The sequence below is a fragment of the Neocloeon triangulifer genome, unplaced genomic scaffold, assembly GCF_031216515.1.
Source record: "Neocloeon triangulifer isolate White Clay Creek 2 clone unplaced genomic scaffold, ASM3121651v1 ptg000001l, whole genome shotgun sequence".
NCBI lineage: Eukaryota > Metazoa > Arthropoda > Insecta > Ephemeroptera > Baetidae > Neocloeon > Neocloeon triangulifer.
In genome coordinates, this window is record NW_026775544.1 from 7,705,374 (window position 1) to 7,730,725 (window position 25,352).

At 38.7% G+C, this 25,352-nt stretch overlaps 5 protein-coding genes across 7 annotated transcripts; 4 read left to right on the forward strand and 1 right to left on the reverse strand.

Moving 5' to 3' along the window:
• Positions 1–22: 22 nt before the first annotated feature.
• On the forward strand, positions 23–3,399 carry LOC132198115 (vacuolar protein sorting-associated protein 41 homolog). Its single transcript, XM_059621917.1, has 3 exons — positions 23–188; positions 457–1,818; positions 1,934–3,399. Exons 1-3 carry the CDS (start codon positions 175–177, stop codon positions 3,138–3,140), a joined length of 2,583 nt encoding a protein of 860 aa, XP_059477900.1. The 5' UTR covers positions 23–174; the 3' UTR covers positions 3,141–3,399.
• Positions 3,400–4,588: 1,189 nt separating this feature from the next.
• Positions 4,589–8,091, reverse strand: LOC132198122 (THO complex subunit 1). Its single transcript, XM_059621930.1, has 13 exons — positions 7,814–8,091; positions 7,403–7,488; positions 6,818–7,122; positions 6,615–6,710; positions 6,444–6,561; positions 6,057–6,389; positions 5,864–5,993; positions 5,651–5,811; positions 5,450–5,599; positions 5,245–5,392; positions 5,043–5,178; positions 4,830–4,972; positions 4,589–4,778 (listed from the first exon to the last, which is right to left on the reverse strand). The coding sequence occupies exons 1-13, from the start codon at positions 7,853–7,855 to the stop codon at positions 4,623–4,625; spliced, it is 2,004 nt and encodes a 667-aa protein (XP_059477913.1). The 5' UTR covers positions 7,856–8,091; the 3' UTR covers positions 4,589–4,622.
• A 111-nt stretch (positions 8,092–8,202) lies between these two features.
• On the forward strand, positions 8,203–9,519 carry LOC132198136 (uncharacterized protein KIAA1143 homolog). The gene is made up of 3 exons (XM_059621957.1): positions 8,203–8,540; positions 8,991–9,129; positions 9,200–9,519. The coding sequence occupies exons 1-3, from the start codon at positions 8,436–8,438 to the stop codon at positions 9,400–9,402; spliced, it is 447 nt and encodes a 148-aa protein (XP_059477940.1). The 5' UTR covers positions 8,203–8,435; the 3' UTR covers positions 9,403–9,519.
• A 3,539-nt stretch (positions 9,520–13,058) lies between these two features.
• Positions 13,059–19,872, forward strand: LOC132198100 (MOG interacting and ectopic P-granules protein 1). Of its 3 annotated transcripts, none has more exons than XM_059621888.1 (10): positions 13,059–13,414; positions 13,991–14,058; positions 14,417–15,719; positions 15,774–16,680; positions 16,737–16,807; positions 16,862–16,969; positions 17,026–17,214; positions 17,271–17,498; positions 17,564–17,884; positions 18,900–19,872. In XM_059621888.1, the coding sequence occupies exons 3-10, from the start codon at positions 14,424–14,426 to the stop codon at positions 18,930–18,932; spliced, it is 3,153 nt and encodes a 1,050-aa protein (XP_059477871.1). In that variant the 5' UTR covers positions 13,059–13,414; positions 13,991–14,058; positions 14,417–14,423; the 3' UTR covers positions 18,933–19,872. The 3 variants fall into 3 exon arrangements, with proteins under 3 accessions (XP_059477871.1, XP_059477887.1, XP_059477879.1); XM_059621904.1 differs by having other exon boundaries at positions 13,060–13,414; positions 17,564–17,872; positions 18,805–18,929; XM_059621896.1 differs by having other exon boundaries at positions 13,065–13,414; positions 17,564–17,872.
• A 784-nt stretch (positions 19,873–20,656) lies between these two features.
• Positions 20,657–24,945, forward strand: LOC132205795 (uncharacterized). Its single transcript, XM_059635081.1, has 4 exons — positions 20,657–21,123; positions 23,263–23,429; positions 23,588–23,695; positions 24,088–24,945. The coding sequence occupies exons 1-4, from the start codon at positions 20,829–20,831 to the stop codon at positions 24,520–24,522; spliced, it is 1,005 nt and encodes a 334-aa protein (XP_059491064.1). The 5' UTR covers positions 20,657–20,828; the 3' UTR covers positions 24,523–24,945.
• Positions 24,946–25,352: the final 407 nt, after the last annotated feature.

The window sequence follows — 25,352 nt, forward strand, 5'->3', positions numbered from 1 at the left end:
ATGCTCTTTTGTTTTGTCACGCGCGCTCTCGACCACACCCCTCAACCTCAAATTGAAAACAAAAATTGTCGGACTGTCGAAATTTGGCAGACATCCTATTTTATACTATTTTCCAAACCCGTAATGAGGAAGGGACCCAAATGATACTAATCGGAAAAGCTTTCTTCAGCGAATATGGAGAAGAAAAGGTATTAGACTACGACTTATAGCATGATTAATTTAAATTACATACATACGTTATCATCCTGCCCGAAGGACGTGTCTTTTATGGATGATTATGATGAATCATCGGTATTATTTTCCTTTAGTTTTAAAACTAGATAATTAATTTGCGAAAGTGCATATTGTATTTTTAATTTTACATAGATCATACTCTAATGTATTTTGTAAAATCGCTTTCACACCCTTTTCACACACAAAAATCAGCGAATCTCCTGAAATTGGGTTGTTTTGCAGTGGCCAAATGCCGCCAGCAGATGGTGATTTTGGTGATGAAGAGGAAAAAGACAGCTCAGAAGAAATCGAACCGAAACTCAAGTATGTTCGCATCACCAATGACCTGCAGAACATCCTCTGCAAGGACGCTGCGAGCTGCATTGCTGTGCACCCAAAATTCATTTGTATAGGAAGCCACTGGGGCGCTTTGCACTTGTTTGACCACCAGGGCAACAGCGTCAGATCTCAAGATTTGCAAGCCCACACAGTCATGGTGAACCAGATCAGCATAGACGAGCGCGGGGACCACATAGCCAGCTGCTCGGACGACGGGAGAGTTTTCATCAACGGACTTTACTCTCCAGAGAGCAGCCAGAGTCTTGTTTTGCACCGACTGATCAAGTGTGTGGCCATAGACCCCTATTACTTCAAGAGCAGCACTGGGAGGAGGTTCATCACAGGAGACGAAAGACTGATGGTGCACGAAAAGGCATTTCTCTCTAGACGGTCCACAATCTTGGCCGAAGCTGAAGGGCATGTGAACAACATCAAATGGTGCGGCCGATTTGTCGCTTGGGCTTCGTCAGTTGGCCTGCGAGTCTATGATATCGAGGCCAGGTGTTCTCTAGGTCTCATTAAGTGGCCCAGAAGCCCCAATTTGCAACTAGAGCGATTCAGATGCAATTTATTTTGGAAAGATGTGCACACTCTATTGGTCGGCTGGGTCGACTCAGTTAGGGTGTGTCTCGTTCGAAGAAGAAATCCTGCCGAGGTGGCTGAAAACAAAGACCTTCCAGATTTTAAAGTAGAGCAGATTTTTAATTTTCACACTGACTTTTATCTATGTGGAATTGCGCCGTTGGACAACAACCTGGTTCTGCTGGGCTATCCTAAAGAGCTGGATGAGAATGGGAAGGCGCAGCGACCTCAGCTGTATGTGGTGGAGCCAAAGGACGGTGGAGACTTTGATGAGTTGAGCACCGACTGCCTTTCGTTGCGAGGTTATCAACAGTACACCTGCAACGATTATCATTTAGACTGTCTCATTGAGGAGAGCCGATTTTTCATCATAAGCCCAAAGGACGTTGTTGTGGCCAGTCCGTATGATGCCGACGACAGAATCCAGTGGCTCATTGAGCACGAAAGATACGAAGCTGCCATGGAAGAAGTTGCAAACGCCGACAAAAAAGAACTGAGACGTCACACGCTGATCGATGTTGGACATTCCTATATTGAGCACCTGTTGGCCAAAGGGCGCTACACTGAGGCAGCCCAGCTGTGTGTCAAGATTCTTGGACAGGATCAAAAACTCTGGGAGGAGGAGGTCTTTAAATTTGCCAGGCACCAACAACTGAGAGCTCTAAGTCCATATTTGCCAAGAGGGTAAGATTATTATTGTTATTATTTACCTATTATTTTAATTACATTAATTAATTGCAAAGAAAAACTACATTTTATGATATTTTGATTGTATTTTAATGTTTGTTTAATTTTTCAGGCAAACTCATGACTCAATCAAACTGAATCCCCACGTTTACGAGATGGTTCTTTACGAGTACATTAAGACAGATCATAGAGGGTTTCTCAATCTGGTCAAGGAGCTACCACCCTCTCTCTACAACCTGCCAGCAATAGTCAACGCTGTAATGGAGCACTTGCTGCAAAATCGGCCCCATGAAAGAAAAGACGAAATGCAAGAATTACTGGAAGCCTTGGCCATTCTGTATCTTCACCAGCAAAAATTCAGCAAAGCCTTTTGCATGCTAGTCAAGTTCAAGAATCCAGAAGTTTTCTCCCTAATTAAGCAGCACAAGCACTACGACTGCCTGCTCGACATAGCAGTGCAGTTGATGGAACTTGATGCTTCGAAGGCAACTGCCCTCTTTCTAGAGCAAAATAAAGTGCCACCTTCAAAGATAGTCTCTGCCATAGAACACAACAAGTATTTGCTATTTCTCTATTTGGACGCATTGGAGAGGCGAGACGGCAAGAGTGCCGGGAAAGAATTCCAACACTTGCTGGTTGAATTGTATGCAGAATACGCAAAAGACAGGCTACTTTCATTTTTACGCCATGGTGACCAGTACCCCATTGAGACTGCTCTAGAAATATGCCAAAAACGGAAATTTTATCCTGAAATGGTGTACCTGCTGGGCAGGATTGGCAAGACCAGAGAGGCACTCACACTGATAGTCAAAGAGCTGCAAGATATCAAGCAGGCAGTGGAATTCTGCAAAGAGCATGATGACCCTGAGTTGTGGGAAGAGATGATTGCCTCGACTGTTCACCGACCCGATTTTGCCACGTACTTGTTGCAGAAAATCGGCACGTACATTGACCCGCAAATGCTTATCAAGCGAATTGAAAATGGCTGTGTGATCGAGGGTCTTAAGAATTCTCTGGTGAAGCTGCTGTGTGATTATCAATTACAAGTTTCTGTCCAAGAGGGGTGCAAAAAAATACTTGTCTCTGACTACTTCAATCTGCACAAGAGGCAAGTCGCTTTACAAATGAGGGGGGTTGCTATTCATGAGGACAGTCTTTGCGGAGTGTGCTCGAGGCCATGTGTTGTAAAAAATCCCTGCCACAATGACGGTCTTATCGTTTTCTACTGCCGCCATAGTTTTCACGAACAATGTCTGTCTGCAAGCGCTATGATCAGTTGCGTGGTGTGTCAACCTACGCGCAGAGTTCCAAGGCCTTAGTTGTGCTACGCTTAATTGTATTTTTTACTTCTGAGAGAAAATGAAATTTATTAATTATATATGTAATCTTTATCGACATATATGCAAAATGCAAATACATATAAACAACCTTGAAATACAAATTGTTTATAAACTTATCAATGCTCATTTTTGTATTTAATAACTCAAACAATAATTGCATTGTTCACAAAAGTGTGTACTAAAGGAATAAAAGAAAATGTAAGTGATAAATCAAGTAATCAAACAAACGTGTATTATTTGAAATTATTGATTAATGATTTATTGAAAATGAGAAATAAAAAGAATTATCTGCAGTAACTAGTTGTGAATCTTGTAGTAACTTTGTAATATAGTATTTCTACTATTTGCAGAGGAAACTCTGCATGTAAAGAACATTTGGAGCTGGCGTCGTACATTAAAGAAGTTCACCATGATTTGAGACAAGACTCTGCCAAGATTGGTTTTGATGCAGCTTGGGCTAAGCATTGCTCAAATTCGGATGTATTACAGGTAAAAAAAAATTAACGATAATTAGCTGATTCTTATATACTATGTTTGGTATAATAGCAATACGCATCTTCCATGACAGCATTGGCAATGAAACACTGGGAGCCTAACGCCGTAAACAATTTTGCAGACAGTAGAATCCAGTGGGTCTACGATAGATGCAGAGATTACTTTAAAAATAATGGCGTGGATAGGAGTGAAGAAAATGAAATTCGGAAAATGTCGACTTTGCTTAAGGACTCCACCTATGTTATAAAATTAGGGCAACACCCTGGCAGCAGCAGTCAGAGCAAAATCAAATTACTTGACGTTGGAAGTTGCTACAATCCCTTTTCTTCCTTTGACGAGTTTGATGTACTTGCGATTGATATTGCACCTGGCAATCAATCAGTTAAAAAGTGTGACTTCTTAAATGTAAAGTGTGACAAGCAGGGGCAGATAAAATTGAATGACAGAGAAATCGAGCACCTAACTTGTGAGAGCTTTGATGCTGTAGTTTTTTCATTGCTGTTGGAATACTTTCCAAGTCCTATTGCTAGATTCCAATGTTGTGAAAAAGCATATCACATTATAAAGCCTAGAGGCATTCTTATAATCATTACCCCAGATTCAAAACATGCAACCGCAAATGCTCACATAATGAGACAGTGGAGAGTTTCACTTGCAACACTTGGCTTTTGGAGAATTGATTATGAAAAGTTGCAACATTTGCATTGTATGACGTTCAGAAAATGTCCTGACCCCAATTTTCCTAAACTTTGGGCAAAACGAGAGCTTGAAAAGTGTGAAAGTTTCCAAAACTTTGACAGTCCTGCCCAGATGATTATAATCCCACAAGACAGTAAAATAATAGAAACGTCTGAATCCCCCTGCCATACTTTTGACACTGTCGACCCACAGATGTTTGAAGAGTTGCCAAATTTTAGTTCAGATTAATTAATAAAATTCATATTTTAATAGTCATGTTTTACTTGTTTATTGCAATAAGACAGCAGCATCTGTCAACCCTAGTCCAGTAAGTGTGTAAGCCAGTCCTGCCGCACTAGCGTCTTCGTCATCTTGCTTCCATATTTTGAGCAGATGAATGCACTTGTCGATGTCATTATCATACTGCCCTTTCAAGTACTCAATCTATTAAAAATTTGCATTAAAAGAGCGATTTAAAATTAATGGTGTTTTTACCTCATCCTCTTTGTAGCCAAGCTTTGTGGCAACTTTGATCCACTCTGCCGCTATGACTTTTGCAACACTATCTAGCAGCTCTTGAGTCAAAGCTATCGTAGTGCGCTCTTCTGGATCATCATCGTAGTCATCAACTTGCTCAACTATAAGGAATGTTTTATTATCATAATTTGCTTTGTAACTTTAAGACAAGTATTGCAGCGAATTGCTTACCCTTTGCCTCAACAGTTTCTTTTGTTTCCTTAAAACCGTCCTTTGGCTCCTCCAACAGTTCGTCTTCCTCTGCATCTTGAGAGGGTCCGCCTAAATCTGTCTCCTCCACCTTCAAATCATCAGCTGTTTCACCACTCTAAAAAATTTAATTTATTAAGCAAACTTTGGCAAATATATAAATATTTAAGCAGGATATATTTACAGGCAAGTCTTTTGCAATCTTCTTGATCATCATTTCTAGGTACTCGGGAAGCTTGCTAATCTGAGTGTTGCTGTGAGTAAAAAAGTGAGGACTCCTTCTTGCCATCAGACGCAGCGCCCTCCAGCCAAAATTTCCATCATTCACTTTCCTTTTACATAAATTTACTTTAATCAAGAACAACAATAAAATCTATTAAAAATCTCACTTGTACTTCTCCTCCACCATGGTCGCAGGGTTTGCTTGAGAGATGGCCTCCTCGAAGTATGTTTCCAGTGATGGCAGAAAATCTCGATCCTTTGTTCGGCATGCTTCCAAGTTATTAGAGGCCTGGTTCCAGAGTTTTGTGAGCTCAGGACTAAAAAAGACGGTCAATTTTCTTCTTTTTATGTTAGAAAAATATACAAACTTTCCCATGAGGACTCTCTTGTTTTCTATAGCAGCTCTCATTTGGTCGCCGAGGCGCTTGACAGGTCTTTTCTTTAGAGGTTCAGAAGGCGAGTTGGAGGAAGCTGGTTTTTTAAATTCATGGCAGCCATCATTTTTCCACGCACTCCAGTGTGATTCTCTCTGTGAAGGTGGTTATTCATCCCAAATATTTTGAAAGGCAATACAAACTTACCTCAAGGATGTGTTTCACAGCTTTGGCGAAATCGGCACCATGTGGTGGAGTCTCAACCAAGAGTGCATAAATCGAAACTGTTGTCTCTTTCACCCATTCAGCCTGATCAGTCTTTAACTCATCGTTGTCTCTAGAAATTTCATAATTGATTATTTTTATAAAGAAAAAATTTAAAAGTTTGAAGTAGACTTACGATCGAAACTTCACTGTCGAGGTTAGATATTGGAACAAAATCAAAAATTGGAGAAGGACAAAACGTCTGAAGTTTGTGTCACTCAGTTGCAGCTCCAAGAGCTTTTGGCTTGTTAGGTATTTGGCAAAGTATTGTTGATCGGCAACGTGCTTCTCCTTTTTTGTTTCACCAACTCCAATTTCCTCCAACTTGTAGCTGCTAAAAGCGTCCAAAACATCAGCAGAGTGCAAGATAAAAGTTTTCCACTGAATCTTGTTGTAGCATTGATTCGGATTTCGGAAAAAATCTTGCAGCGCCCAAAATTTGCAGTAAAGGTTGTAATCAATTTTCAACCTATTAGATTGTAGAACGTAAGCAAAAGAATTAGATTAGTAAAGAAAATTATACTTATTTTTTGTGGCATCTTCATTGTGAATGCTCGTTTCCATTTTAATACTATCATCTTCTGATTTTGCATTGTATTCTGTTACATTTTCAAGGTTGAATTCACTGACAATATTGAGGCCTAAAAGATAGAAATTATTTGCAAATTAAAAAAAAAAATAGATAGTAAGATACCTGATCGTTCAGAAAAAGGGAAAAACTTGGCGAGAAACAGAAGAATTCTGCCACAAAACACAGTGTTTTGAGACCGAGAAAGCCTCCGCAGCAAATCTGTAAAATTTCAAAGCAGATAGATAAATAATAATGAGGTTTTGATTTTGGAAGAACAAAAAATACTTTGTGTGAACTGAAAGTAGCTAAAAACTGAATAGTATTACCGTTGCACATTCGAAGAATGTGGTTTTTTCCTGATGAGAAAAAGAAGTCTTCTTTCCAAATGCTGACACTTTCCTCCACAAAGTTGAAGAGTTTGTCGCAATTATCAAGAGTGAGAGACTCAAAAGTGTCGCTCAAGAGAACAACAGGAAGGGTGGCATTGCACATGTCTTTCTTGCTGGTCATGATGCTTAGCCGAACAAGATTTTCAAAAATGCTGATGTTGCTGTTGTTGGGATTGGACAATATGCTAGACAACTTTTCTCGGAATGCATGGTCCAAAGCATGCCTTTTCTCTCCATCACTCCTGCACAAAATCATAAATTTTGTAATTTCCTTAGCCTATTGATTAGATAAATTCAAATCAATCTACAAAAATCCACTGTGGGGGTTCCTCTTATTGGACTACATTATTTGTTTTATAGAAGTTTTAAAAGAAATTAATTTTTGTTCCAAAATTACTTCAAACTTTTAAATGTGAAAAAAGAGGAGATTATGAAATTCACGTCAAATAAAAATATTTTCCACTGCAAACTTCGAATGACCATTACAATGAAATGATAAATATTTATATAATAAAATCTTACGAAGTACTGTAAGCAGCAAAAATGGCTTGGAGTGGTTCCATTGAAGCTTCCCTTGCGCTCTTCCGTATCGCGTCCTGCAAACAGGTCTATTTTGATTTGCAAATGAGGCGGAGTTGAAAGATGATTTTTTTAATGTATGCTGTGATTATGATTATGAATGATTTTGAAAATAATGTTTGATTTATTTAAATGTATCATTCAGATTGAGAAAAAAAAATTGAAATTAAAAGGCGACAAAAATTTAAAATTTTGTAAAAACGTAATGCTGTTTGAAAATGAACAGTAGAATCCACACAAAATGCGATCCACTTACGTATGAGTGCAAATGACATAAATTTATGTACATTTACAATTATGTAAAGTTATTTTTTAGTATGAAATTTATTTCCGTTATTTTTTTTATCAACTCACGGAAAAGTCTGCCTTCATTTTCAGAAAGTTGAGCTCCGACATATTTGTGAGATAAACGCAGAGGACACGATTCAACGCGTGAACGGAATTCGATCTTGAAAGTCGATGCTATCGCTGTTAGTTCTTTGCATACAAAGTCTTCTGAACCTCAAAGAACTGCATAGACCAAGTTGTCCAGTTTCCTTCGTCTCTGAAATCAAAATCGCACAGTTCGCAAAAATGTGCCGGTCTGCCAGCAGCAGCAGGCGCAGTCGTTCGTAAGTCGTAAACAAAAAACAGTGTCGAGGGGACTAGAATGAGGATAAATTTATGTTGATTTTTTTCGCCCTTGCAATGGCGGACTTTGGGCAGACTGCGCAGCCGTAGGCCGTTTTGCTTATCCTTCTTATACTCCTTGTTTTTCGTCATATTGTTTTGTTTTGTCCGCAAAAAGTGGAATCAAAACATTCTCAAAAGGTCGAGTTTTTTTAATTTTTTAAAGAGTTTCTTGGACATTTTAGAGCAAAAAGGCCTTTAAATCAATTTGCCCATCTGGTATCTTAATTTTTGACGCATCTCCGGACATACATAAACTGTAGTAATCACACAACTCGTCACTTGAAGAGACGACTCCATAAACAAGATGCCGAGACGAAACGTTGGCTTCATCAAACCGCCTGAACCTGCGTTCATCACGAAAATGAAGCAGGATATTGGCTGGACGGAAGGACCCAATGTCGAAACAAAGGTCAGTAGATTTCGCAGAATTGTATTTATGCAATAATGTGTTACATAATGTAACTTCATATTTTCTTCAGACATAAAACCGTTGTTGGCACCTTTTGTGACACACGATCTATAATTGCTCACACTAATATAGATATGTACATATAATATAATTAATCTAATTAATATCCGTCAGTTTCTTATGTGTATAAAATACAAAAAAAATTGGTGAATTGCAAATTGAGTGATTTATAATTATAACGCAATCCATAAAATATATGGTTAATACGGGTTTATTTGTTATTTTGTGTTCGATAGACAGGAAAGAGATTTTTTTTTTTAAATAATTTATGAGAGGAATTGTTTTCTTTTTTTAATTAACATGTGCAATATACTAATTATTTAAATATTCAGTGCTTGATCTTTTTATAATTGATTAGAAATTGTTTATTTGTTGCATAACTCGGCATAGCGAGAGACACTGTCAACCGCGACTGAAGATGATGAAAATGATAGAGATGACGAGTCGCCGACTATTGTAGTTTTAAAGAAAGGTGATCTCACAGCTGAAGAGGCTAAGCTGGAAGTAGAAAAGAAACAGAAAATCGAAGGTATTTAGGAGATACAGAAAATTTAGAACAAACTAATAAAAGGGATTATTATATTTATATATTTTTATAGACCAGACACCTGCGGATCTGGGGGGACGAATTATGTTTAAAAAGCCTGAGAAGAGAAGCACAGAGACCCCTTCTAGCTCAAAAGACAATTTAGATAGTAAAAAAGCAAAAATAGATAAAAAGAAGGACAAGGGAAAATCATCAAAATCGGTTAAAAATGACAAAAAGCTGTTGTCATTTGATGACGAGGAAGAAGATTTTTGAAATTTTGTCGAATAATAAAAAGATACAAGCTATTTTTATAAAAAAAAAAACTGTTCTCCACAATTGAATATTTTATTTGATTCTATTCGACCACAAAGTGTTAATTTTAGTATCTCTTCTTTTAAATCACAAAAAAATAAAACCAGAGACAGAGGTTTAAACTTTTAGTGTTAATAATGCAATTTGCCCTTTTTTTAATTACAAGCATTTCTTCATTTGAGACTAGATTTTTTTAATTCTGTATAAACTTTTTTCAATTTATGCCAGGCAAAACCTGCAATCTATTTTTTAAATGATAAAATAAATTAAAATAAGAAGTATTATAGGCTCACAAAATAAAATATTATTGCTGCGGTTAAAAAAATTTAATTTATGCTAAAAAATAATATTAATTAATATACAAAAAAATTGTTATATTGTGCTAGTGTTTTTGCAGACTAAAATTTTTAATCAGATTAAAAGAAATATGCGAATTGTTAACTTTTAGGAATAATTTGAAAATTAAAATTTCCACAAATAAATAAGTTTGCCGCGAGTGCGGCACTTCTTGTGGCCATGCTAGGAAGACGCGCGGAAGCCAACTTTCGCCGAGTACGTCCTGGGTTTAGGTATTAGGTTGGGGACGCCGCCTCCCAGAGGGGGACTCGTCACGTGGCATGGGGGGTGATGACGTAGGTTGGAATTTCACGATGAGGCAGCGAGAGGCTATGCAAGCCCTGTAGCCCCCGCTGCCATCGAGCGGCAGCGCCCTAGGCCCCCTTATGCGCCAACTTGAGGGCCACGATCAATTTTATTCAAATTTTATTGCTACCTGGACGTTTCGAATCATGCAATCCATTTAATACTGAAATTGATGGGTTTTCATTAAAGTTTTGCATTATGATGTGCTTCGATAAAAATGTGGACAGACGCCCGGCGGGCCGGCATTGTTGGAAAGTACGGGAGATACCATTTATCCTAAACGGGTGTAGCCACTGTTTCCCAACAGCGGACACTGATAGGAAAGGCCATCGTTCTGGTTTCTGGTCGCCAATCATGTTCAGCAGTTTGATGTTCAAAAGTTTTACCATTTGCTGATAATTCAGTCAGAAATGTTTGGTGATGTCACAGAGATGATATAGATCTATGTTATTTTGGCCAAATTTAAAATTATCAGCAATTTTAATCCTTGATTAATGATTCGTTAACAAATATTTATCTTATAAAACTGCTTAAAAAAAGAAAATATAAGACATTGATCATTTTTTACTTTTTTCATCAAGTTGAGTTATAAAAAAAATCTATAAAGACATTGACAAAAAAAGTGTAAGAAAATAGTTTCGTTTCAAAAATCCTAGCTATCTCAAAATATTGCTTTGCTATATTTATAACTCGGTATTTATTTAAATCTTTTTTAATGTTCTAAATGTCAAAAGTTATAATTATGTTGCAGGGTGAGTGGGATTTACTTTTTTTAAATTTTTTCTCACTGTATAACTGTTGAAACTAAAACCACACAGAATTTTCCTATGAATATGCAAAATCAAATAAGAAAGATAATATTGTTTGCATTATTTGCCAGTTAGGTTGGGAGCCAGATGCAAAAAGCCTTTGCTGAAACCCAACATTTAGGTCATTGACTTGGCGGCTCTGATGTGGAAGTCGCAAAGTCGTGGAAATGAACGTGGCACTCTCTCTAGCAGCGCCGGCTCAAATTTACCACAAAAATGAGCCAAGAATAAGCCGTTATTTCTTTCACCATGAATATCCTCTTTTCGGCTCTTAATTTTTTCCCAAATCCTTTCACCTGACGTGATTTAATTTTTTGTCAATTGTGACTTTTTTATTTTAAAAATTGCGATTCTAAAATTCTGCTAAAATTTTGCGTCTTGAAAAAGAGCGCTGAAAATGAGGGATGCTTGTGGTCTTTTTCGCCACGCCGAAAATCAATATTCAGGCGCATTCGGAAATAATCATTGGCTGCCTGAGTTACTTTTTATTGATCGCTCGGCCTTTTGCTGTACAGGGTCGAAAATTTCTCGCTCTCGCCAACTCTCTGGTAAAACCAGCACCGAAACGCGGCGCGTCCCTTCTGAAACTAACCACCCCTCCTGGGACTGTTTTACGCAGGCAGCTGCATTTTTTGTTGGTTTGGCTTATTACCATAATTTTTTTCTGTATGCAGGGCAATCATATGAACTATAATATTTCTTTGTTGGTGAAACGGAGACTCGCAGTACCTGACGCGTGCCGACTTTTTGTCTTAATTCTAATAATAGAGAAAAAGAACGCATCTCATTTTCTTCTCTGGCCTTTGCAATTGTATTATATATAACACTTGATGAAAATGCTTCAACGTTAATTTCTGCAACGCCCTCGGCAATCTACTCACTAAGGCACTTCACAAAATTTGCTTACTTTTCCGGGTTGGGCCACGACGAAGTTTCTTATCAGCAGATCAGCACATATTTTGTAATTAGCGCAGACGACTCAAAACGAAAGTCAAGTTTCTCCTTAAAAAAACTGAGCTCCAAAATGTTTTTGTCAAAATTATTTTTGACAATTGACAATTTGGATTTTTTAAATTAATATCTGATCAAATATTTCAAGTAATCATTAAATACTCAGCCGCTCTTTTGATCGATTATTTTCACTTACAATGATTACTTTTTTTACCCACCATTATTTGAAAAGTTCAAATAAATAGAAATTATTTTCGAAAATCAGTCCTAGTCAAATATTTTTCTTCTTAAATAATCAGATGTTTGTGGACAAGATAACAAGATATCATAATTGAAATGTGTATGCAACAGACCTGTTTTTTTTCTGACTGAAAATTTACGCGCGGCCCCTTGCAAGATGTGTTCTCTCACAGCAGTCAGTCATTAAATCAATGGGCGGCGAGTGCAAGAAGTGCATGCGGTTGCAGTGCAGCAATGTTGATTCATGACTTAACGTGTTATGTACATGAATGGATTAATGCACACACGTGAATGAGTCAAACCGCAGCTGATGAGGGTGCGCGTAATTTAATGCCAACTGGCCGCTTACATTAAATTTTCCATTTTGGAGTAAAAAGTTTTGAAAGTGAAAAGATATGGTGAAAATTACACAAACTATCCAATGAGATTGCTACGTAAAAATAATGCAGTATGTAAAAATAATCAAAATTGAGATACCATGTTAGAGAGAGCCATCAAGTAATCGATTTTAAAATAAGCAAAAGTGAAACATGGATATTATTTAATTATCTTTATATTTTGGGGTAAAATAAATAATTCTTTTTTGAAAGCGAATCGAACAGAAAAAAATTTAATTAAAATAAAATAATAAACTAATATATTTTAGGCCGTCAATTTCGAGTTTGTTCAGAGAACATGAAATTGTTTAATTTGCAAAATTTGATGAACATAGATGTGGAATAAAAACTGTAAGAAATGTTTCTCGCATGAAATAAAAGATAAGCGCGACTGACATTAGCGCATAGGGTATTGGGCGCGGCGCGTCAGCGACGCCGGCTGCTCGGTCAACCAACTTGGTACGGACCGGCGGCGGCCGCAAATTTTTTTATTGCCGCCTCCAAGGGTGCCGGCCGCTGCAGCGAGGTGTGCTGCAGCAGCAGCATGCATGGTCAGAGACCACTGAAGGCACATTGAACCTGGTGCATGACGTCAATGTGTCACAATCAGCTGGCGAGCACGCATGCAGACCGGCACTTTCGGACACCGGTAACCAGGGTGTCCGGGGGTCAAAAATGATGACCAGAGGCCGGGGGAGACTTTTCGAGCATAATTTTTGACCACGCCGTCGATTGGCTGGGGCCCCCCGAGCGCGCCACGTGACCTGTTCGGGGGATCTTGATTGGACATTTACCAGAGCCCCTCGACTCAACCTCTACGTCACAGGTTCCTTTGGTCACGTGACCGCCCCCCGAGCGGCCATCTTGGCAGTTTTCTCCTGTTTAGCAGGGGTTAGTGACGTCGAGCAGGTCGGTGCATGATATATCTCGAGCACTACGTTATTGTCACACCCGGTAAGCCCGCAATTTTGATTTTTATGGCATGGCAAGTGTCGGCGAGTGTGGGGAAGGTTGGCCGACTCGTTTTTCGGGCCGATTCGGCCAACTTAGTCCGAGTCGGCCCTTCCTAATCCTAGGCTTGGTAGGCTAGGTATATCGCGCGGCAGCTGAACGACACACGGTGTGCTCATGGCGGGAATTAGGCGGGCGAATTCGAACGGGAATGCCGATTCTTGGGTATCGGCCGCGTTGGGCATTTGATTAGGCCTAGTTAGGTCCTGCTAGGCAGTGAGCCGCAAATTTAGGACACCATTAGGTATCGGCGGGCGATTAGGAAGGGCCAGTAGCGTGTTCACACCGACCGACGTTGGTGCTGCACTCTATAAGTGTGCCCTCACACTAGGGGCAAAAAAATACGGACACTTTCTTGGACAAAAATTGATTTTTCATATTTTTTCTACTTCCACATCTACTTGATTCCATTTTCACTATAAATAAAGAATAGCTTATGGGAATTTCTAATGCCTGTAATTATTTGTTTTTGTAAACTTACGATAATAATTTTGGTGTCTTCATTTCCTTTGTTCACAGGTCATGACCCTATAGGCCTATGAGCCTCAGTTGATGCTAGGTATCTGGGCACATTTCTCTTGAATTTGGTAAGTAAAAATAATATATTGATTATGTTTTAGTTTAATTTTATTTAACCTTTGAATTGGTATTTAAAACATATTTCATTTTTTTAGCCTCGAATTTCCAGCATGCTGGAAGTTTCTTTTATTGTTCTCAAATTCAGATACATGAATATTTTGTAGGGCAGGAGCTGTGCAGATATTTAGAAAAAATGTTTTCTTTTAATATGCCATTCAAAATTTTAAAGCATTGAGATCAATTTTAGCAACGAGTAAATTCTAATTCAAATTAGAAATGCTTTTTTATTAATTTTAAATAAAATATTTTAAGCCTTCAAAGAATCACAATCTTTATTTTTCATGCAACGTTACTACTTTGTTGCAGATTTGTGATGGAAGCTGTAATGATGCCAAGTGGCGAGACAGCTTTAAGCAAGTCAGACAATGCAGATGACGCTTCTGCTCAAGTACACAGTAACGGGGAAGCAAATGGCGCCGGCAGTGATGGTGACAGTCCACCGCCTGCCAAGAAGTCCAAAATCAGTGCCTCGGGAGAAGTTGGCAAAAAGCCGCCAATTTTAGTTGAACTAGGCCTGGACCCTTTGCCAGTGGACAATGGAGACGAAGAAATAGACAGTGAAGATGGGGAGGATGAAAACGGCGATGAGCACCTTAATGGTGAAGACTTAGATAATGACAGTGTGTGTGAGTTGGAGGGTGACCACGAGGACGACCTTAATGGTGGTGAAGAGGATCCAGAAGAAGCCGAGGATGAAGAGGATGATGATGAAATCCAAGAAGTTGACAATAATGAAGAAATCCAAGAAATAGATGATGACGAAGATGGAGACGTACAAGAAGTCAACGAAGATGGCGACCCTATAGATAGCAATGATGATCATCCTCAAGCTGGTGATGAGTCCAACGAGGCGTCCAATGACACAACGCCAACTAAAGCTGATACTAAAAATGACCATTCTGACGCCAGCAATCAGGAAGCTTTGAACTTAACACCCAGGAGAAGCAACAGAAATGTTCATAGGTCCAAACGGTATACGGACGGAGCAGAAGCTAATTCTGGAGAGTCTGATATAGAGGAAATTGAACCGCAAGATCCTCTTGCTGTGAATACGCCTGGGAAAAAAGTAGCTGCTGGTGGCGATCCTCTATCGTCAAATTTAGCCGACAAAATTCCTAAAAAGAACACAATAATTGTAAGCGACACCAAGGCACTTGCCAAGATTGCTGCCAGCAGTCGAGAAGGCAAAAAGGAGCCTACTCTGGTCATAATTGATACAAATTCCATCCTCTCCGGCAGAGGTCCAGTTCCTCTGACTTCAAATCAGTCTAATTCCAACTCAGCCACGCATACTGCTCAGGGATATCCGCTAGTGACATCCAAATCAAAGCCAGGGACTCCGCCACCAGTTGCTGCGGGCAAACAGCAAAAAGCCCCAGCTGGCTTGACAGATGATATGTATGTCGTGGAGGCTCCATCTTTTATTGTCCCCTATGTCTATGAGAAGCCTGCTAAAGAGCCTCTTAAAGAGACTGTTGAGAAACTAAGTGAGGCAGTCAAAGAAAAGGAGCGCAAGGAAAGAGAGGAAGCAAGAAAGAAAAGGCACGAAGAAAAGGAAAGAAGGAAAAGGGAACGGGAAAAACGAGCAGAAAAGAAGGCCCAGGAAAAAGTAAGTATTTAAATTTTTTCTTATGTGTTAATTGTAATGACTCATCTTTCATAGGCTGAGCTGGAGGCTACAGGGGAAGATGGCAAACTGGACCCTAATGATACTGATTACACGGACGAAGAGATTGACGATGATTCAGACAGTGATCTGAGTGATGCTAAAGGTCCAGCGCCAAAGCCCACTTCTTACTTTGAAAGCCCACTTGGCAAATTCTTCATGAATATTGGCATAAATTTAGTCCAGGAATTTGTACAGACAGATTTGCTGAAAATGACTAAGCGTAAACTCAACAAGGGCAGTGCTAATTCAGCTGAGAACCAGGTGGCTGTGCAATCATTGCTAAAGAACCTTGAGCAGAGCAAGGAGAACAACAAGCCATACAAGTTTGAAATGAAGCAGTGCAAGTTCTGCAACTTTAAGACCGAATCGGATGTTGTATTGGAGCACCATTTGGAGATTCCGCACTTCAAGAACTTTGTCTATTGCTGCAATTTCTGCCCTGTCACAATGCGCACCAATCAGGACATGCTCATACACATGCAAACCGAACACAAGAAGAGTGGCCGTATGGAGCGGGCTCCATCCTTCCACCAATGCCCCAATTGCCCCTTCGAGGACAATCAGAAGAGCAAGATCACTCGACATATGATTTCGTGTCAAAAGAGATTCCGACCTGAAAAGAACTTGGAGCCACCTCTTGATTGGGAACCCCCTGCAAAAATTCCTCGTGTCCCAAAACAAAGACAAATGTTGCCTGTAAATACCATGGGACAGTACGCAAATGCTCGAATGCCGACACAGTTGGTGCAACATCCTCTGCTGCCTAAACTTTCAGGAGCCAACTTAGTCCCGAACATTCTAGCCAACGTTCGAGGTAAAGGACGTCCTGCAATGGGTTCAAGATACTTGCCCGATTTGAAGGCTATGCCAAAGGCGATCACTCCTTCTCAGTTACGTCAAGGTATTTTATTAAAATATACTTGCAATTACAGCTTCATTAACTATCTTTAATCTCAGCTGGAAATCTTTATAACCAGAAGATGATGGTGCCCAATCCCTACCAGCTATCTGGAAATCAAATGTACCAGGTATGTATCCCGGATATTTCATCAACGACAATACAAATTTTTTTTTCCTTTCAGCGCTGGCAACAGCAGCAAAGTCAAGTCCTGCCTGCTCAGCTCAAGAGTATCATGCAGGGAGGTACCAGTGTTCCTTTAGGACTTACTTCTGGCTCATTAACAATTCAAGTAAATAATTTTTTTGTTAATCTTGGAATCGAAGAAAAATTTGGATTTTTTTGCAGACTACTAACAAGTCTCCTACGGCTAAGTTGCTCCAGCAACCCAGCATATCAATCACTCCTCTGCCTCGACAGACAAATGCATCTTCTTGTGCTTCGTCCAGTCCCGCAGCCAACCAGATGGCTAAGCCTGGTCAACAGGGTGGCAAAAATTCATTTGTTATCTGTGAAATATGCGACGGTTACATTAAGGTAAAATTGCTACAAATCTTTTTTTCGTAAATCCTCCAATTAATCTTTTTCTATAGGATCTTGAACAGTTACGAAACCATATGCAGTGGATCCACAAGGTCAAGATCCATCCAAAAATGATCTACAACAGACCTCCACTGAATTGCCAAAAGTGCCAGTTCCGCTTTTTCACTGATCAGGGTTTAGAAAGACATTTGCTCGGTTCTCACGGCCTCGTTACGTCTAGTATGCAAGAAGCTTCCAACAAAGGCAAAGACGGTGGCCGCTGTCCTGTGTGTGGCAGGGTAAGTTTGAGCATAATAACTTGCAGAATTGCACAACTGATGTTGACCGATTTTTAAATTTCTAGGTTTATCAATGGAAACTTCTAAATCACGTGGCAAAGGATCATAACATGACGCTTAAGCCAGCCCATTTGTCATACAAATGCACTGTGTGCACGGCCACCTTTGGCATGTACAAGCAGTTTGAGAACCACGTGTATTCCGCCCATAGTGTTGTGGCCAAGCGGGTGATGGACAAGAAGACTTCTGGACCGCCTGCTCGCCCAACAAATTCCGACTCCCTTTTAAAGCCCTTGAAGATCAATGACGAGATCACCATCATACCTCAACCAGCCAAGGCACCAATGACGGGACGTGGTGGAGCTCAGAAAAAGGTTAGATGCGAGGTATGCGATCTCCTTTTCCCTGTCAGCACATACGTTGAGCACTTCTTCTTGCGGCACCTTAAAAACTGCTCAGTTGAGTTGTGCCACGTGGACTCGTGCTCATCGTGCCAGAAAAAGAACGGCAACCTTAAGCTCGACCTCACTGTACCTAAAAAGTTGCAAGCCAGTAATAGTTATTTGTTCAGTTTATTGTCGCAAGGTCGAGGCATTGAATGTGCTGGCAGGGACCCCAAAAAATGGCCATTATTCATTTTACCCAAGCCTGCCAACTATGTTCCGAGAATTGGTCATATCCTTCAGTCCGGCGACTTTCAAATTAGTGTAGTAGATCCAAGTGATGTTGTGGACTTTTACATCACTCCTGATGTAGTGTACAAAAATCAGTTGTGATCTTTCATTGGATCTAATTGGTTTCTCTTCTTGTGATATTCTCATACTTTCCTATGCATGGAGGAGGAAACAAACAAACACTCCATAATCATTTGCGGTTGAGCTCGTAAAGTTCTGGAACCAATTTTCCAATGTCCTATTGGCTTAAGAAGCCAGAAAGCCATGAGTCTTCTTTCACTGGAACTGATGTTACCTAGTTGTAATGCAAGTTACTCAAGTCGGTTCCAGCACTTATTGTCATAGTTGTAGCATTTAGCAAGTCTTTTTTTTATGCAAGGGCGAGCATTTTGCTAACCTGACCTGACGAGGAAAAATTCTCGCTCAGTATTGTGAACACACTGTGGGCGAAAGATATTTTAGATACATTGAATGAAAATATTTTTCTACTAGTCACTTTCAATAAAACGTAATTATTCATATAAGAGATTCGGCGGTGTTTGTGTACCTGATCTGGCCTAACAAGCAATTAATCTAGTTTCTTTTTCTTCATTATTTTTTTAATTTTGCTGCCTAACTTTGTATGTTCACAGAAATAAACAAGTTTGATTAGCAGTGCCATAAATGCTGTGTACTCTCTCAACCCTCACAATGCCTTAGTCACTAACTATGCACGTGATTCTTGCAGGCTGACGACTCCGGCTCCGAGAACTCAATGTAAAATGAAAGACCACAGCACCCTGCGCAAGGACGGCGGGGCAGCTAAAAGCCCTCTTATTTAAGCCTTTCGACAGCAAGAAAACCATGTCATGTCACTCACTTTTGTAAGTGGACTCTATTTTTGTGCAAAGTGATATAAAAATAAGGGCAGAAAAGAATGAAAGAGCAAGAAAATGCGTGCATATTTGGTGGCTAAACCTGTTAGGTATAGTTGCGTTTTGCAGTGCTATTAAACTGGATCAAGGCACTTTTACTTAATTATTCAATCCTTTTGCCCTAATTTAAGACCCCTGATGGGCTTGGTTGGGGCTGCAAAAATATGCAACTGATTTTCTAGCCTTTCTTCTCTTCTAACGAACAAGTGAATTTTGTATCGGAAAAGAAATGCAGGGAAAGATGAATGATGTGCGTGTATATTGAACTCAGATGTGCGAGGATATCTCCTGATATATTATGCTGATCCGTTGAGTTTGGCTGATCACTCAATTAGACTGAAAGTGCATTCAGCTATAGACGGCTACATCCAAACCAATTTTTTGTTTTTCTACGTCTGGTCTAAAGAAAATGTATTGCAAATGTGATTCTGTTTCCATTTAAATGGCTGCAATTGGATCAGGAGAATGAGAGATCAGGGGAACATGTAATTTATTGTGTTTTTCTTACAACGTGGCAAACTGAAACTAAAGCATTAGTAGATGGAAACCAGCGAATTTTATTTTTTGTCTTTTTGGTTAATTTTTACACATCTTGAAAGAAATCATTCATGCAATTCATTTTTAACTCTACATTCTCCATGTTCATTTTAGATTCTTGCAAAATATTTATTGTCTTTGAAATAAAACTTAATTCTTTTCTTTAAAAAAATCAACTCTGTATTCAATAGTAAAAAAATTTGAATTGTATTTGGTTAATAAAGGGATTACATAATAATAACGTAAAAATATCTGCCTTTTTGCTCAAGATTGCCTTTCTAAACACAAATATAGATTAAGTGACAAAAAGTCCAGAAATTTTCGTAGTCAAGAGGATTTCAATGAGGTTCTACGCTGTTGAGAGAAACCGCAAGAGAAAAGCCACTGGTGTGGTTGAAGTTAATTTTTAGGACTTCTGATGAACCAGATGAACTGAATACAGTTGAAATTATTGAATTGAAAAAAGCTGTATTCAATGCAGTAATAAATCAAATTTCTAAGTAAAGGCAAAAGGAAAATTGCTATAAACAATATAATAAATAATATAAGCTAATTTTGCACGTTTCTTGAGTTTGAACGTAAAACAATCAGGAGAAGGGTTTTTATCCAAAATAAAAAATAATTTTTCATCATAACATGGGATGCAATGGGGTGTAATTAATTTTTACTTGGGATATTTTAATTAAAATAAAATGCAATTTAAAAATTCTATTGGGGTTAAATTCAGTAATAATTATACAATATACTGATGAAATTGAAAGTAAAATACGGTAAAATATTCAATACAATCAGAAAATTTCTTGCGATATATGTATGATTATTTTTTAATTTCAGTGTAGCGCATATAAATTTTTAATTCTAATGCACCTCCTCAGCTCCTTTCAAAAATTAATTTGGCATTCGATCAGCATCAGAGTCGTTTATGTATCACAGGATAAGGTTTATTTATAAACAGCGCACATAATAGAATAGGCATGTCGCGCGCAGGCATGATAAAACTACATTACTCCCCCTACACGCACCAGCAGACTCGAAGGGGCCGCGCCGCCGTCGGTCGCTTTCGCACCGCAGAGGAGACAGTTCCGCCATACAAAACACTCGGACACGCTTGAGTGGCCACGCTTTTTGTTCTCACGGGCCATGTAGGAGGTCCATGTGACCTCCCCAGTTCTTTCGGCCCACCTGAAGAAAAAGAAGAAGGAAAGATGGCCAGCGACAATGGCAGCACCTGGCAGTCCAATGTCAAAGTTCATAGGCCACTGTCGCTGTACGACAACATTGTCCAGCAGCAATCGCAGCCGGAGGCTAATTCGGTGGCCGACCTGAGTGCGGCCGCGCTTCTCAATGCGTCGTCCGAAGCGCCACCCTCGCAGGCCGTCAATTTGGCCACCACAGTGCCAGTAAATTTAGCCCGTAGTCCGTTGTCAGGAAGACACCAGCCCACCAGGGCGTCCATCAGACATAGCAGAATGCTGGTCCTCAGCCAACAGAATGGAAGAGGTACACACCCTATCCGTTTTCTGCATGTCGCATGTTCTTTTTTTTAATATATATAAAAAATAACTACAGTCTGGAACAGAGGCTGCATCATGATTTATTGTTTCCGGCGCCTCATAAATAATATAATATAAATTTATCTATTTCTTCTTGATGCTTCTAGTAATTTCTGATCATTTTATTGATTTATTTTTAATAAGTTAGAATAAAAGAAAGCTGAACTGTTGAACACGTCAACAGAACTTGAATTACTTCAAAAAATAAGCTTGTTGTGATTTTCATTTGGAAATAATTCGGAATGTGTCAAATATTGTGGAGAACCAAATTTAATAAAATCGGAAGTGCCGCTTAGAGTGGAGCAGCACAACAGGCTCGAATTGTAGAATTTCGTCGGAAGAGGCTCTCCTCCTCCTTTTCCTCCTTTTATTTTTAGCCTTATTATTTGGTGGTGCCCATGTCTGTCTGTTTCCAAGCAAATGTACGTGGGCTGATAAAACTGGCGCTTTCATATTATGGTGCCCATTCACCCACGGCCTCCTCCTATTATAATTCCAACTTAAATACCTTGCGGACATATACCTGTGATTCATATTTGGACCGAGCCCACGAAACGGAAAACCAAATAAAATAACCCCACCTCCACACTTAAGTGCATGAAGACCTTGTGCTAAAAAAATTGATTTGTATTTTCTAACGAAGCATTCATATATTATTTTCTAGCGTGTTTTAATATTTTATTTTAAATTATAATCAATCTTGGGCGCCTCAATATATCTATGACACCTCACTATGAAAAATTATTAATTTAGGAAAATTCAAAAACTTTAGTACCCACAGAGATATTTTTTGACATGTTGTTCGAAGTCAATTAGATTTCAGGAGAAAAACCTCGCAAGGAGGAGGAGGGAGCCATGGGAGAGCCAAAATAAATGCGCGACCTCATTTGACCTTATGAACACAAAGCATTCCGCGCATTTTGACGTGCTCCTATTCCTATACCTTCTCATTCTCATGGCCCTATGTTGCAATGAAGGTGCTACAAACCAAAACCGATCGTTTCATTTATTGCGTAGCAATTTTGTCAAACGCATGCATGTGCTTGAAATAATTAATTTATAATCAATCAAAATTAAAATTATTTAAGCACATTGATAATTATTAACAAAATAATTTTATAATTTTGAAACCATTAAAAGAAATATCAAGAAAAAGTTATACGCTTTTTTACCGTTATATCCCATTAAATTTTAATCTGTGCTGCCGACAAGTTTTTAACAATAAAAACGATGTGCACCAAAGCGGACAAACAAATGCGATGGTTTTCACAAATAGATCAAATAGATTCCAGACAGACTTTTTTACTGTAAAGCATTTAAAGAAAACTATATTATAATATTTAATGATTATATTACACTGTCACGAATAATCCAACTTTGACACTCCGTCTTGGTTATTTAGGGAAGAAATCAAAATCAAGTTGTGCTTAACTTGAAAGACTTCAGTTCTTCAATTATTTTTAATTTATTTAAATTTTTCAAGTTTTCGCTAATTTATTTATATAAAAAAAAAAACACTGATTTGGAATTTAGTTTTCTTTATTAATGGTGTTTTTTTTTCATTCTCTGAGAATGAGCATTATTTGCTTGTGAGCGGGGTCTTTATCTCGCCAAAATAGCTTAAATTGCTGCACTCTCGCTGTGTTTGCGGAGCGCTGATTAAATATTATTTAATTGCTCGCCCAAACGTTTTACATTTGCGAGTATTATATGCTTGATTGCGTAAGCAATCTGTTGATTTTGCATGTCTCGTACATTTGGATGAGACCCTATGAGGCTATAAATGTGAAAAAGGAGCGCAATGATCGTGCAAGGCGCCGCCGCTGAATACCAGTAAATTCTAACAGCAGATTGCAACGCTCCAAAGATTGCGGCCGAGACTAATTTTATTTTACGCCACCGCTACTGCTTCCGACGTTTAAAATAAATCCGTCCTTTTTTTCTAGGTGGTTCTATAAAATTGAACAATTATTTTCACTTGTGACTTTCAAAGCTTAAAGAGGCTTATAAAATTAAGAAAAATAATAATAATATGAAGTATTAAATTTCTGACATTGTTGTTTATTAAATCAAACTTATGTTTTAGTTCCTTTACGATATTTGCCCCCTGTGGTTCGATGGCATAATCTGGCCGCCTTTCTATCCACCTTCCTTGCCATAATGGGGGTGGCTGGAATAATTTTTGCGTTCCTGTTAGTACTTCAAGCACCATTCCTTCTCTTCAGAGACCTTCCTTTTTGGAGTGGAACGCTGGTAATTAAAAAAAAAAAATCGATTCTAAAATAATAGAACTGAAAAAATTACGATGAAAGATTCAATTAGGAATAATTACATATTTCTTATTTCCGCTGTTTTTAAAAAATAAAAATTTAAGATCTCATTAAAAATAGGTTTTTTTTTTACTCTTTCAGAATTTGATGGCTGGAATGGCAGGGGTAATTTTGGTGTGTTGGTGCCGTCGACTGACTCCGGGAGTGCCTGCCCCTGACTGGGTCTGCGAGGCTAGCCAGTCGTGCATTGTGAGTTCATGAACCCCTTGACCAGTGGCTTGCGTGAATGTAACCACCCCGTGCTATAAAACTTGGCTTTTACGCCACAATTCGTAAAACAGAAATATTGATTTCTCTTAGAAGAAATTAATATGAGCTAATTAATCAAGATATCACTGCTTGGGAAGCATGTGTGGCTTCCGTATTATATTTTTAGGAAGGGAAATAAACCCAAATATTTTCCTGTTGCTAGTTTATTTTTTATACGAATTAATTTACTTAATTAAATGCTTCCAATTTATATTAAATATTATATAATATAGAATTCCCATAAATTTGGTATTTATAAAATAGGTCTCCCACACAATTTCAATATATAATTCACACAATGTATTTTTAGAATATTTTTTATTCCATTTCAGGCCCTGTGTATTTGCTTCATGATAATATCTTTCCTGGCAAGCGTTAGTGCACTCGTCTTCCACATCCTGCGGCTCATTTGGATATTTCAAGTTGAGTGCATCCTGCGCCCAATTTTTGGATTCAGCATTGCCTCAAACTCATCGATGCCTTTGATGGACACAAATTCCACCGAGCTAATTGAACCTGCAGCTGTGGACAATTGCGAGTGTGAAAGTGACGGAGTGCGGACAGGATTGGGTTGTCCGGCACAGCGAGACCACCTTGTAGGTTTACTACTCGGCTCCTCTGCTGCGCACTTTGGAGCCGTGGTGGTGATTTTGGGCTACCTGCTAATTCACTGGCGCAGCAGACGCTACAACCAGAGTGTGTACTCGGCCGTCCAGAGACCTGTCCTGCAGCCTATCACACCCACAGACTCTAATAATGGATTCTGAAAACACTTGTTTTTGGTGAAGTTGCAAAAAAATTTAATTTTGATAATATGTGTGCAGATTTATAGTCATTATAGCCAAAAGACTCCGCATAGATTGTGTTCATAATAAAACGTATTTTTATAATCATTAAACTATAAATAACAAATATTACTTGAATTTAGATTAAAAGATAAAAACGTTTTTATTAAAAGTTTCCATCTGCTGTAATTTTTTGGTCATCATTGATTAATGTAGGTGGTGATAAATTCTAAATTCTATTATTTCTGATATAATGCTGAAAGTTTGGACTTCAATTAATTCAATGTTGTTTCATTACCAAATGAGTCGCCAGCAGCAAATTCTGTTGAAATTAAATTGCAATCAAAAGTGTAGGGGAGATGAAAATTTCGACGCGGATAAATAAACATTTTTTCCAGCATAATTCTACTAGCTTTGATAGGATTTTATTTTAAATCATTTCTAATCCTTTCATTTAATAATTATACATATTTGAAAAGTTAACTCCATTTGATTATTAATTAAGTGGATCAAATAAATCCGCACCAGAATTTTTTTTAATCAGCTATAATATTAGAAATTTTAAAAATTTATTTATGCGCAGATTATAATTATATTTTATTTCACTGTACGTTCTGTTGGGACTTATAAAGCGAATCTTTGAAGAGGCACAGCGGAATCGGTGCTCAAAATAATGCACGTGCCAGTGGTGCATGTCCGTCTTGGGGCGAGCGCAGCAAAAATTTGGCGCGCCTAGGCGCTCCAGTGATCAAGCAAGAGGGCAACCAGCACTGGTTGGTGGAGTTGCCGCCGCAGTGTTGGCAAGGAGTGGG

What these genes read in the sequence shown, in the direction of transcription:
- LOC132205795 (XM_059635081.1), top strand. Translation starts at nt 20,829, where the DNA reads ATGGCCAGCGACAATGGCAGCACCTGGCAGTCCAATGTCAAAGTTCAT. An exon ending in CAGCCAACAGAATGGAAGAG is followed by an intron (nt 21,124 to 23,262) that starts GTACACACCCTA and finishes CTTATGTTTTAG; the next exon opens with TTCCTTTACGATATTTGCCC. An exon ending in AGGCTAGCCAGTCGTGCATT is followed by an intron (nt 23,696 to 24,087) that starts GTGAGTTCATGA and finishes ATTCCATTTCAG; the next exon opens with GCCCTGTGTATTTGCTTCAT.
- LOC132198136 (XM_059621957.1), top strand. Translation starts at nt 8,436, where the DNA reads ATGCCGAGACGAAACGTTGGCTTCATCAAACCGCCTGAACCTGCGTTC. An exon ending in GACCCAATGTCGAAACAAAG is followed by an intron (nt 8,541 to 8,990) that starts GTCAGTAGATTT and finishes AACTCGGCATAG; the next exon opens with CGAGAGACACTGTCAACCGC. An exon ending in AAAGAAACAGAAAATCGAAG is followed by an intron (nt 9,130 to 9,199) that starts GTATTTAGGAGA and finishes ATATTTTTATAG; the next exon opens with ACCAGACACCTGCGGATCTG.
- LOC132198100 (XM_059621888.1), top strand. Translation starts at nt 14,424, where the DNA reads ATGGAAGCTGTAATGATGCCAAGTGGCGAGACAGCTTTAAGCAAGTCA. An exon ending in TATGCGACGGTTACATTAAG is followed by an intron (nt 17,215 to 17,270) that starts GTAAAATTGCTA and finishes CTTTTTCTATAG; the next exon opens with GATCTTGAACAGTTACGAAA. An exon ending in GCTGTCCTGTGTGTGGCAGG is followed by an intron (nt 17,499 to 17,563) that starts GTAAGTTTGAGC and finishes TTAAATTTCTAG; the next exon opens with GTTTATCAATGGAAACTTCT.
- LOC132198115 (XM_059621917.1), top strand. An exon ending in AGTCCATATTTGCCAAGAGG is followed by an intron (nt 1,819 to 1,933) that starts GTAAGATTATTA and finishes TTAATTTTTCAG; the next exon opens with GCAAACTCATGACTCAATCA.
- LOC132198122 (XM_059621930.1), bottom strand. Translation starts at nt 7,855, where the DNA reads ATGTCGGAGCTCAACTTTCTGAAAATGAAGGCAGACTTTTCC. An exon ending in CCCTTTTTCTGAACGATCAG is followed by an intron (nt 6,562 to 6,614) that starts GTATCTTACTAT and finishes TCTATCTTTTAG; the next exon opens with GCCTCAATATTGTCAGTGAA. An exon ending in ATGGTGGAGGAGAAGTACAA is followed by an intron (nt 5,393 to 5,449) that starts GTGAGATTTTTA and finishes TTTATGTAAAAG; the next exon opens with GAAAGTGAATGATGGAAATT.